Source organism: Oryzias latipes, chromosome 6 (genome assembly GCF_002234675.1).
Source record: "Oryzias latipes chromosome 6, ASM223467v1".
NCBI classification, from domain to species: Eukaryota; Metazoa; Chordata; class Actinopteri; order Beloniformes; family Adrianichthyidae; genus Oryzias; species Oryzias latipes.
The window spans coordinates 21,289,218-21,302,690 of NC_019864.2; the positions used below are offsets into that span (position 1 = coordinate 21,289,218).

Genomic DNA, 13,473 nt, shown 5'->3' on the forward strand with positions numbered 1-13,473 from the left:
GGGGTCTGACTGGTTCACAGACCTCCACCAGGCGTCTTCACTTAGACCATCAAGAAGAACAGAGGAGAACAGAAAACAAGATCTGTAAGGCCTCTGCATGTAACAAGCACGAAACAGGAATTAAGGACAGATCCTAAAACAATCTTAAATGAATATCATCGTCATCATCGTCACACAAAACCAAACTTATAGTGTTGCATCAGTTTAAGCTTTGTTGGCACTTTGTGCTTATGTTGTTTTGTTGATTGACATCCTCTTTTTTTATTGTTCTATATGATTTAATTTGAACACATTTTTACTTCTTTCATTCTTTTAGTAGTTTTATACGTTAGGTTTGGAATAAGTCCACTTTTAGAACATCCTTGCATAATATTTGCATCATGTTTGTGTCGTAACCTTTATCATTTTTTGTAAAAATATATCTAGACTTTCATATTTTATTAAATAAGTCAAAAGGCTTCAAAACCATGATATATATATATATATATATATATATATATATATATATATTAGAACAAATTAGCTTAAAGCTAAACATTATAGCTACAATAAACACTCAAAACCAAACAAACTGAGCTTGTATTTTATTGCTCTTCTATTAAAATACTAATTTTGTCTCCAATAGTTACTTTACCCATTTTATCCTTGTTGGAATTCAGACTTTTGCCAGTTTTTTTTAGTGCACACCATTTAACTTGATTTAGCATTAAACTGAAAGCCCTCTTATTGAATTATAAGCATTTTTTTTTTCATTTTTATCCGCTATGTTTGACTTTCTAACAAAATTTAGAAGAAAGTTGGCATTTTTAGCTTCTTAAAGATGATACAAATGCTTTCTGCAGAGCTTCAACATTCATAGTGCAAACATTTTCAAAGGAAATGCATCTTTCTTGCTCATTATAATGTGTCAAAGTTATTTCTAAAATAAAAATATATATACTCATGATGATCAAATTTAGCTTTTGCCCTTTTGGATGCAGAAAATGTCTCAGTTAGTTGGTCACAGTTGCACCAGTGCTTTGAAGACATTTTCAAGTCAGAGGGAAAATTACAAATCCTTTTTTTGTCATCACTTTTTCATGAACGTGCAGTTTTCCAAAGTGGCTGAAGTAACGTTTCATTTAAAAATTAATGTTCAAATCAAGAGCTTTTCCTCCAAATTTACAGAGGATGGCGGTCCCTCCTGCTGCCGCTGTCATCCGCCCTTATGCGTGTTTTGGTTTAGTGTGTACTGCTACTGCAAAAAACAACAAAAAAACAACAACAACACAACATTACTGTACACAGCTCCCTGAGCAGCCTGTGAATAATCCATGAGGAGCAGCGGATCCACTTTGACTGTCACTTTGCTGATTTAAGTGTCCTGGCATGTAGGTCAGGCTATATGTTTGGACTACCTCAAGTGCTTTTGGCGCTAATGCTAAAATATGATGATTAAGATAATATTCATCCTAAAGATCTACCACCCTGGTGGAGGACGAGTCCTGCATAATTCAGAAACGTTCAGAGATTTACACCAAGTGGAGAAACGAATCCTCCCCTTCTCTGTTCTGCTGAATGTCAGGAATTGTTCGGCCTGAAATTGCTCATGTATTTCAGGGAGAAGACAATGCAGCAGCTCCAGAATCTGCAGGTTTTCAGTCCGCTGCTATGTCTTTTAAAGTATTAAACTTTCTGGATTGTTCAATTATTAAATCAGACACTCTGGAGAAATTCTAAACTGACTCCCAGCACGTTCCCTTTGTTATGCAATACTTCTTTTTGTGGTCAGAAGTGTACGTGACGTCATTTTTTTTTGCTTTTCTCATGTAACTATTTTTGGATCAAACTCTTTCTCTATTTTGGACTTTCGTTTTGGCACAACAAAGAGAAGAGCCAACAGCTGTCGAAGCTCCACGACTAAATTTAGACCCTGTTTAAGAAACTCGTTTCCACTTTAAGATCCTCTCTTGACAAGTCACTGAAGCAGAGCAGCTGTGTCCATGTGGGTGAGTGGATGGGAGGTGGAGAAGCTTTGCTTTCCAAGCTCATTTTGACTGTGAAAGTGATAAAAAAGAATAATATTTAACAGAAAATAAACATTTGTTAATAGATCAAACACCAAACTTTCTAAAAAAAAAAAAGGCTTCTTCTTAAGCAGTTTGGGCTCTGTGTGCTCAAAGGCTGTGGGCAGGAAGAGCGATAAGGATATTACTTTATATCATCACTGTAGACAGTCAATAATGAGCATCCTGAAGCGCACTGCCAAACAACAGAAGGCAAACGCACAATAACACCAGGCAGTCTGTGCACTGAGAGGAGGAATTTCAATGAGCTTATATGGATTTAGTCCCTAGCCTCCCTCATTGACTCTCTGCTCTGTGGTTTTGTTGTTGGGGAAAATGCACACTAAGTTGTTTTTATTGCCCAGCAAAGAGAAGCGGGAGAGAAGGGTCACCTTCACTCAGACACTTGCAGATTTCTAACAGAGAGAGCTGCCTCTTTGTCTTTAGTGGAGATGCTTCAGACGGAAGACAATCGTCACGCACCGAGACAGTGGCTCTTCTTGGAAGACATTTTCCTGGTTGAGCAAATGACATCTGTGTAAAAAAACCAGAGAGGACTGAAGTCGCAGTTAAGATCTTTTTCAATCAAATAGGGAGATTTAGTTAATTAGACGGGATGGCCTGGGGGAATTAGCACGTAAATCATTTTTAGCAATCCCTCAAAACATGCAATGAGATTTTATTATTAAAAAAAAATCTACTTTTGGTGACGGTTTCCCTGATTGAAGTTAAAAACACTGGTGAGACTTAAAATAATTATTAAAAATACCATAAATATGCTGCAACAGACTGGTGACCAGTCCTGGGTGTACCCCGCCTTAGCCCAACAGTAGGCGGGACAGGCCTTGGGAACCCCGTAACCCCAAAAAGGTTAAGAAAATGGATGGACGGACACCAAAAATATGAGTCTGACAACCAAATTTGTTCAAAAATGTGCTAAATTTACTGCAGTTTTTTTTTTGCTGTCAATTTTGATTGTCTATTTTGTGCAATTCAATTCAATTTTATTTAGGTAGCCCAATATTTACAACAATAGTCATCTCAATGGGCTTCATACCGGTAATTGTATAACAAACATGAATCATAAAGAACATAAAGTCATAAAATACAATAGCTGATTGCTAAACTTAACAGACTAAACTAAACCGGGCATCCATCCTACCCTTAGACCCTTCTTCGCGGTAAGGAAAAACTCCTCAAAAAAAAAAAAGAAGAAACCTCAGGGATGCCCACATGAAGGAGGGATCCTCCCCCAGGACAGACGGACGATGTACTGGAACTCTAAGAGAAGAATTTGCTTATCCAACTCTGAAACTATTTAAAAAAATTCCAGCAGATAGGCTTCATCCAGATGTGTAGGGGGACGGCTGGGGGCGCGAGACCACAACCAAGTGTAGGAGCAGGAGCAGAGGCGAGGGACACGGTCAGGTACATGAGCACAGATGTCTTTTTTTTTCTCAATCACAATTAGATGAACATTTTCAACACATAGCAGCATTAAACATTTTAAACTGCTTTTTTTGTGCCTTATTCATTTATATATTTTTGTTTTACAGGCAAGGCAAACATGACAAATATATGCTCAAGAATTAGAATATTGACTATACAACTTTTCAAGGACACTTCAAATGTAAATACAATTTAAACCTTTTCCACTAAAAATAAAAAAGACATTTCTGAACTACTTTTCATAAAACTTCAATCTGCAGTTTAAGAGAACTCCTCAAAGGTTGAATAAGGTTGGAAGTATTTCACTTTCACCTCTGCTTGTCCACCCTTGTCTTGACTTTTAGTCTGAACTAACTGCTTAATGAAGTTCAGGCTTTTGGATCACCTAAAAAAATGAAGTGATGGTTGCTTTTTGAAAATGTAACCATGCAGCATATCTTCCCCTCTGGGGCAAACCTGTTAGGTTGACATTGTGAGGACATCAAAGTCCTTATCAGTTAACATTCCACTGCATCTTTATTTCTCTTTCTCCAGGCCTGTTAAAATTCAGTCCATTAAAATGTGATTCCATGTGTGTTGACCCGAGGACCTAACAGGCTTTTCTACTGTCTTCAGTTGCCTTTAGGCTGCACTTCTCACACATACTGAGGCAGTGATGCAATGCAAGAATAGACGTGTGTCTGTTTTACAGTGTCAAGAGACAGAAACTCTGCAAGGTTCAGCATTTCTAGTGATGTAATGTTCAGACATGGTCGCACTTCCTCCATACAGTCGGATCAGAGCAAACTTCAGAAGATAAATGAAGCTGGTTGTGATTAAACCGAACATGAACTTAGTTTCAAGTGGAATACTAAAGCTGACTGGTTGAGAATCAAATTAGAAAATCTTCTGTCCTTAATGCACTAAAAATAGATTTTTTTTTAAGTTTATGTATGCGTTTTCCTGAAAATGTTATCCCTGTGCTTGGTTGTGCTTAAGGAATCAGATCAAATACTGATTAGTATTAGAGCCAAACAACACCTTGTTGGGTTATTTTATTAATCTTTTTTTAACCTTAGACATGCCATTGTTTCACAGAAAATGCTTATTTGTAGCAATCTTGAACTATATTTGTTTAGTGTTTTATGCTGATATTGCTCAGTGAGGCCTGCAGTGTCTGAGCTGTTTTCAGACTATTTTTTTTACCAACAATTTGGCATTTGAATTGCCCGACTATGTGCCAAGTTAAGTTTGTTTTTATGGTCTGTAATGCTGTTTATTCTAGATCTATTACAAATGGTCTTTGTTTCGTTATTTCCTTCACGCGTTGATTTTTAAGGCAATTACAATCAGTTTTACACTGTGGGAAGGGCTTTTACAGATTAACTAAATAGCTCTGAAAGTACGTTTTAAAATCACACAATACCTAGCAGAAAAAGCTTAGACCTTATCACTGTACTGGAGCAGCTGCAGCTCAGCCATAGAACATGGAAGTCAACATTGGCTCTGCTGTGACCCATTTGTGGCATGTTAGATTCATAAAAACTCTGAGCTGAGTGCAGTTAATATTATCCAAAATGTAATTAAGATGCTTTGATAAGCCCACCGCCATCTCTAATGACTTGGATCAACTCGTGAATGCTTGGACTCTCACAATAATCCCCAGCTTGGTAGACAACCCCTTTCTCCTTACAAGACTAATTAGGCCAAATCCTGATGTTTTTTCCAAAAAGATAATATGGGACAACCTGGTGTGTCTTGGCAGGAAGCGAATTTAGCCAATTATGTCAACGCACACTTTCCCTTTTCAGTTCCTGCAGCTCTCTACTGCGGTCACTAGAGGGAGACACACAAAAAACAGAGCCAAGCCGTTTTTCCTGTTACATAAGATTGTTTTTAACCTGTTTATTAGATCTTTGATAGATTTTCTTGGCTAACTGGCCTGACTTTAAGTCTGATTTATTAATCACAATTTAAAGCAACAATTCACACGAAGAAAAATGTTTAAAAGGTACCTAAAATTGTAGCTCGAGCAGTTTTTGTCCACTAATTGTCCTAATTTTTAAGCAAAATGTAATCACAACAATAAAATACATTAAAAACATAGGTTATTCAGATATCTAACAAATATGAAATAGCATTTTCTGTAAGAAAAGGAAGAAAAAAAACCAGACAACTGTTGTGCAAGTTGCCATGGCTTCACCATTGCAACCCTTTTATTAGCAAAATCACTTGGATTAGTCCACTAATGTCCCCATCCAATGAAAAACCAGGGCTGGGGGACTGAAGGGCGATATGTAACTTGAACCCATCACAGATCCTAATCAGTAACAGTGCACTTGTATTCAGCCGGCTGTCTGTCTACACTGAACACAAGGTCTATGTTCGGTCATTACAGTCTGCTTCGAGGCCACCTTTGCTTTCTTCTTTTCAAAGCTGCGTCTTCTATGTCGCTCGGGAATGTTTGAAACGGCACAGCATCTTTGTGTGCTCGATAATGCCAAAGTAGCTTCTTTTTTGGTCGCATAGAAAAATAAAAAATTTGAAGAAGGATGACAAGTTGAGGAATCAAAGTCCCTTTGTTTCATACCGTGCAAACATTCACACACACACACACACACACAACTTCACTCATTCGGACGAAGTTCTGGATCACGCGAGTTTCCACACGGCTCTCACAGTATGTCAGTGTCAGAGTGAACTGGTCTGCAGAGTAACTTGGTCTTGGTCTTGGTTTGTTTGTTTTTTCCTCCCCTGTCTTTCAAATGAGGCAAAAATTATTTGGACAATGAAGGACTTACAACAAAAAAAAAAAAAAAGACATTATGGATTCAAGGGACTTTGATGGCAGCTACAAAACAATGAAAAACACACTGCAACAAAGGGATGCCAGGCTCAAGCAACTAAAAATAATAGACAGTTTTCTTTGATGGACAAAAAAAAAAATCCTCCCTCCCCCCAATATATAAAAAATAAAATAAAACAAGCTAATTTTAAAAACGGCAGAAAGAAAAAAATCCCTTGCCATTAACTGTTGTACAAATATTTTACACAAAAGGTTTTTTCTACACACCGTCTTCATAACTTTTAGAGATGAACATAAGTTAATAAGAGGTTAAAAGTGACGTTCTCAGCAGGGTCCTCTAAGCCGCCTCCACTCAGACTCCAGATGAAAAAAGTCACTTGGGAAAGTAACTGCCATGCAGCCCTGAAAGGCAGAGAAATAAAGCCGTCAGAGTAAAACCCGGCACTCAAACCAGTCCGGCTTGGAAGCGCCGCTCGGTACCTTCAGAAAAGGCCGCAGTCCTTCAGGTTATTCTTGATGATGACGTCAGTGACGGCGTCAAACACAAACTGCACGTTCTTGGTGTCGGTGGCACACGTGAAATGAGTGTAGATCTCCTTGGTGTCTTTTCTTTTGTTTAGGTCCTCAAACTGGCACTGAACGTACGCCGCCGCCTCCTCGTAGGTGTTTGAGCCTGCAAGGAAATTAAGGAAGAAAAAATGTTGCTACTGTTTAAACACTTATGATAGTCACCCTACCTAAGCTTGTACAAAAAAAAAAAAAAAAACTCCTTTATTCTAATTATAACCCTGTAAGGAACATTGTTTTTGTCATTCACGTCCTCTTGAATGACTCACATAGTTCCACAACACTATTATTTTTAAAAATGATCATGTTTTAAATTAAAGAAGTGAGATTTTTTCCCCATTTTCTAAGTCTTTTGACATTAAAATCTCATCTTTGTCTGTGACAGACTGGCAACTTGTCCAGGATGTCCCCTGCCTTCGAGTGGCTGGGATAGGCTCCAGCAGCCCAGTGACCCCAAAAGGGACAACACGGGCATAGAAGATGATGTAATTCTTGACCTCAGTCTTTTAAAAAGAACTTGTTTTAGGAGTTACGACTCATTTTCAATAAATATTCTAAAGTAATAATAGTTATGACCCAGTTTAAGTTGGAACGACTGCAGAACAGCTATGCCTAAATTTTTTATATGGGTTTTGTCTCCATATGAAAAAGTGCCATAATCACAGAAAAATAATTAAAAAACTGAACCCAAAACCAGTTCTTTTGCAGGTCTATTTTACGCTCTTGTTTTGAAACTGCACATATATTTTTGGTCAGTTGTTTATCTGCCCCTAAGGCATACAAAGTAGAGGTATTTGCATGTGCATGTGGAGAACACCTGCTCTGCATGCACGTGTTTGGATTTATGTCTGACCTGCATATTCCGGGAAGCAGATTGTGAGAGGGCTCTTTTTAATTTTCTCTTCAAAGAGGTCCTTCTTGTTGAGGAAAAGGATGATGGAGGTGTCTGTAAACCACTTGTTGTTGCAGATGGAGTCAAACAGCTTCATGCTTTCATGCATTCGATTCTGAAAGATAAAAACGGATGCATAGTGGTAGGCACGGCAGCAGACAGGAGAGGTGGGTATGTTTGCTAAAGCTGGATGGGTCCTACCATCTCCTCATCCTCAGCCAGCACCAGGTCGTAGTCGCTCAGAGCCACGCAGAAGATAATGGCTGTGACTCCCTCGAAGCAATGGATCCACTTCTTCCTCTCTGATCGCTGTCCACCCACATCAAACATTCTAAAAACACAAAAACCAACACCTGAACATCCTTTGTCTTCCTAGTTAATGAAAAACAGAGTTTGAATGCAGATTAAAAGAAAGAATCCCTCAGTTTTGTAAAAAAAAGTAGGACTTACTTAAAGTGCAGGTCCTTGAAAGTGAAGTGTGTTTCGACGATCCCTGTGGTTTTTACTCTGGTTCTCAACACATCCTGCTGAGTGGGAACATAAGAGGCGTGGGATATCCTGTCCAGGTCATTAAGGTAACTATGAGAGAAGAGAGTGTCGAGACAAAGATTGACAACAGGTTAAAAATACTGAATGAGAATCATTATACATAACGACAAAGCCCTGCTGTTCCTCAATGTGTGTCAATCCGTCCGACTTACTAAGCTGCAGAGTCGTTGAGCTGGTACTCGCGGGACCGGCTGAAGCAGGCCTGGACGCCCCCGTCCTTCCACAGCCGCTGGATCACTCCAGCCAGCTCACCTGTCATGAAGCCTTCCTCTGTTGAACCCGCAAGAATGAACAGCTGGCGAGCATCATCCTATAACGGAAAGCAGTCACAGTTCCCATCAGCCCCACAAAATGTAAGGAAAATGAAGAGTGGCCATGAAGAACATTGAATCTGATCAAGTTTAGAACAGTCTTCGTCCAGCTACATACGTTGAAGACAAAATACAGGTCAGAAAAGGGACTTTAGAGGGATTCAAACATTTAGCAGTTCAGATTATCTAAGCCAAACGTGAGTGGTGTTGCCTCAAAAACCTATAAAATTATGATTCTTCAGTTAAAATTATTTGTGTAATCTTCCAAAGACAAAACAGAAACTCTGCGTCAAAATAAAGCAAAAACATTTGTTTTCTTGCACTCACCGCTCTGGCCTGATCAGCAAAGTCGATCTTAAGGCGTCCCATGGCCCTTATGATAGCAATGATGGACTGGATGGTGTTGCTATAGACCACGGCCTTGTACTGCTTGCACTCTTCTTCTGAGTAACCAGCTTCATGGATGATCCTGACAGACAAGATTTTATTTTAGTGCTGATGTTTATAGTTGGATAAATGCAAAACTCATAGATACTGTGCTGAGTTATAAAAGATTCATTCATACGCAACCATGACATAAAAGGTTGAAATTCTAACTTTCTTCTCCACTAGGGGGCAGTGTTTTCATGTTCTCTTCTAATTTAAAAAATATAAATAAAAGTCATTTTAGGGAAAGAGAAAAGCAGACATAATATACAAACTTGTTTGCTTATTATTTTAAAAATCTTTTTTTTTTTCAGTTATAACAGGACGCTCTCCGTCTGCAGTTCATTGGTTTGATGACATCAGCCATCCCATGACTGATGATGAAATGTGGCCAAGACAGCGATTAGTAACAAATGTCTGTGGTGGAGCTGCAACGCAAACTAGAAAGACTAAAGGTGCCAGCAGAGAAATGTTCTCTGCACTGCACGAATACACCAGGAAAGCGCATACTACATTGTAAAGAAATAACCAGGCTTAAGGTTTATCGAGTCTATCAAGGATGTAAGAACAAAATCAATAGTGTCACACCCTATGGACACGTGTTTATTTTGCTATGAAATTAGCTGTACCATGTTTTAGTTAAAAATGAACAGTTTTTCTTCAGAAGTGACCATACATGTATGTAAGATTTCATAGAATTAATATTAAAAAAAGTAAATAAAGGTGTTTGATATGAAAGTTGCAGTCATTTACTTACTTCATCTGTTTAACAATGGTACTTTTCCCAGACTCTCCAGCACCTGAAACAAAGCACAAATAACTATTAAAACAAGAGATTTCAAATAAATTGTTGTGTGTGGAGGCTTAAGGAGATGTCATCACAGGAATGACATCTAACTTTCACTGTAAGATGAAAAAAAGTCAACCATGTTATTTCATAATAAACCACAAGATGATAAGGATCATGCAGCAAACAGATTCTTTACAAAGTGAGCTGGTCTCGGTTTGAAACCATAACAGAAGCTAAAAGGGAGGAGGCCTGGTGCATCACTGCTATAAGCGGAGCTTGAAGTTAAAGGAAAACTGACCATATTAACAGCACAAATATTCCAATCTAAAAGGTCAAATGTAGTCGAGGTGATATCTGCAGTCTGATGTTATTAAAAAGTTCATACTCTGTGTGGATGGGACTAGTACCAGCTGTCATTTGCCTATCAGCTTGTCTGAATGAACACTAAAAATATCTTCTGTTGTTTCATTATACAACAAAATTTTAGTGAATTGGAGTAAAAGTTCAAAGTTGTCGACTCTTCTCAGTTTTAATAACAGAAAAGATCAATCAGGATTCAAAGTACGATTCTGTTTAATTACAAAGATTTATTCCCAACATTCCTAAAAACATTTCATACATTGGGACATATCATTGTGTGTGTAGTTACAAAGAACTTTAAAGGCCTTCCTAGGATAATTGGATTAATCAAGTAGATCCTTCCATCAATGAGATTAAACGGCTTACATTCATAGGTTAGCAACACAAGCTTTTATAGACAGGCTAGACTTGCAGGGGCCAGCTGTTTTGCATATGGAGATTTTGATTCAAATTGGAACAAAATACAATATTGCACTTCAATCAAGCACGCATGATATACAGTGTACTTTTTGTTGATACTTTACTTCAATGGCTATGTCAAAGGATAAATGTGCCATAGAGGGATTGCAGGTACCACTGAGATTGAGGGGCTGCTCTCAGCACAGCAGTTGAGCTGTGACCCCAAAATACAGTTCTTTTAGTAGCTGTGATCACTGTGGTGGTGTAAACAGGCACAGGCCAGTGGTCAACCTTGCAGGGGTGTAACACAGCATCAACCCCTGGACTGCAGAACAGGACAGCGGTTCTGTGTGCACGAGTTGGGATGGATCTCAAGGCCAATAGGGCTAAACACTGGCCCATAATGCATCAGCGTTTTTGTTAGCCAGCTGTGCCTGGGCACTGATAGTAACGATTTTAAGAAGCCTGGGGCGGCAAGCAATCAACCTCTGTGGTGCCGCCCGCTCGACACGACCCAAACAATGTGCTGTGATTCTGCCCTGAGTGTTTTGAGCTGAGCACACACAATATTTTAATTACACAATCTCTGTAGGGAGTCCTGGCTCCCAGGTGAGTAGCAATGTTCATCAACTCAATGTCCCTCATGAAAAACAGTCAGTTGTGATTGCTGTAGCATTATAAACACATAAAGCATTTACTGGGAAAAGAAAAGGTAAGATATTTTACTGGACACAACCTTCCCTACTAGTCTATGTTCTGCAAAAAACACCTGAAAAAAACGAAAACACCACAACCAAATCTATTTAAATCTATTTCTAAACTATATATTTATCAGGTGAGTTATACAGACAAGAATGTATATCAATCATAACTTCAAAGACAAAGCTTTAAAGTTGAATGCAAAAAACGCAATAGGATGACCTCGACAAAAAAAGGAAATACAACCAAACCTACGTGTGAAATACCTATGACGAAGATGAGGATATAAATCCACAAAAAAAACTCTGAAATGTAGATTATGACAAGGACGACTCTAAAGGAAAATAAGCAAATCATCATCCTCAATAATGTGACATAAACAACAAACATGGTTAAGGAGGATTCACTTTTTAATATGCAAGTCATATATTTGCATATAGAGACCCACTGTAAAATAGAGTACTTAAAAAGTACTTAAAAAGTTTCCACTGTTTAAGTAAAGCATAGTTGTTTTTTTGCTGTCAGTATCAACCTGTTTGCTTTACAACCTGTACTCCATCCATCCATGAGACAACTTAAAGCAGACATTACTTTGTGGTAAAGGGGTGGTAGTTCCTCTTTAAACAATTCTACTGTAAAAAAATAATAATAGAAGAGTGATGTAGACATTTTGAATACTGACCATATTTAACACATCAATGATTATGCCAAGTCTCTAATCAATGTTTAAAATGGACCCCCACCAAACCAAATTAGGACAATAAAACCGTGAAAAAAAACCTCAAAACATATCGACATTTAAACTCATCAACATCTATGCATAAATAGATTAATCAAAGTATTTTCTCGGGTGTAAACATGTGCGTCACATACGTTCAATAATTTAAAATTTGCACTGCCAGCTTGTTTGATCTACTAGTCTGTGGGTGGAAATGTAGTGCCAATGGCCCCGAAGGGACCAAATTTACTTCGTGTTTTTCTTTAATGCAATACGACAACTCATTAAATGTGTGTCTTAAAAAAGAACAGAAATGTTTTAACGAGAGTTTTCTTTAAAAGGAGCTGACGAACCTGATGGAAAAGTAACGGCTACATTTTTTAGCCAAACTAAGCTAACTAAGCCGAGCTAGCATCGCGGCGCTACAGCTGCTAAGCAGCTAATTGTCTTAGTTAAATTAGCTTAGAGAATTACCCGGGGATAAACGCGTCCACAACGAGTGTAATCGCAGCCGCTAAGACCAACAGTTAGTTTGACCGTGGTGGTTTTAATTTCTTAAACAGGTTAGAGGCATAGGAGCAAACAGTACCTCGAACTTTTTGGCTAACGACACCACCGCCTCCTCATTCAAATAACGCCCCAAGCCTCAAACCCCACCGCCTGACTTTAATCAATTTCAGACAATTTACGAATATTTTATGAGACGTGTCTATAAAAATTTTTTTTCTAAAACATAAGGAGTTTGAAGAGAGTTTAGCCTCTTTCAGGAAAACACATCAAGCTCTGCGTCCATCCATCTTTCTCTCACCGAGCAGAAGAAGCTTGACCTCCCGAGCAGCTTTTTCTCCGTCATCCCTCAGATTCCTGTCGATCATCTTGCTCCGCTCCTGCGCAGCCTTGTCGTCGGTGCTCAGCGTACACCCCATCGTCTTCTCTCCCTAACTGCAAATAAGTAAAATAACCACAGACTAAAACACAACTTCAACAGTGGGTGCTACGACATGCAAAAGCTACTGAGCTAGCGGCCAGTGAGGAGGAGGAGGGGAAGGGGGCAGTCTCTCCAACACTTGCAATTCAAACACGCCCTGACTTTAAACCCCGTCTTCCTTTTTCATAACAATATCTCTCAATTCTTCTTGGAACAGAAAAGAATTAACCAGAGTTGCTACTTCTCATCAGATTAAAACACCCCGGCTTCTTCCGCAACACAGCTAAACTTAAAAATGCATTGATTTGGCTTTTGTCGGTTCGAAAATGATCGATTCAAGCTCACGTGAACACTTGAACTGCGCATGCGTTGTGAGCATCAAAACTTCTCCAAGTACCATTTATAAACAGTCTTGTGTTTTTTGCCATTAAGAGTCAACTTTTTTTAAAAATTATTATTAACTGTATGTACACAAAGAAACTTTGGTCTGATTTTGAAGAATTTATAATCATAAAATGAAATATAAATATCCAAATTATTAATGTTGATGTCATG

The 13,473-nt window shown here is 38.5% G+C and overlaps 1 protein-coding gene across 1 annotated transcript; it reads right to left on the reverse strand.

Moving 5' to 3' along the window:
• Nucleotides 1-6,502: 6,502 nt before the first annotated feature.
• gnai3 (Gi1 alpha subunit) lies at nt 6,503-12,933 on the reverse strand. The gene is given in 9 exon segments (NM_001122930.2): nt 6,503-6,681; nt 6,760-6,952; nt 7,700-7,853; nt 7,940-8,069; nt 8,189-8,317; nt 8,440-8,597; nt 8,926-9,067; nt 9,782-9,824; nt 12,799-12,933. Coding segments are annotated over 8 exon segments (1,065 nt in total). The 5' UTR covers nt 12,917-12,933; the 3' UTR covers nt 6,503-6,681; nt 6,760-6,761.
• Between the last annotated feature and the right edge of the window lie 540 nt (nt 12,934-13,473).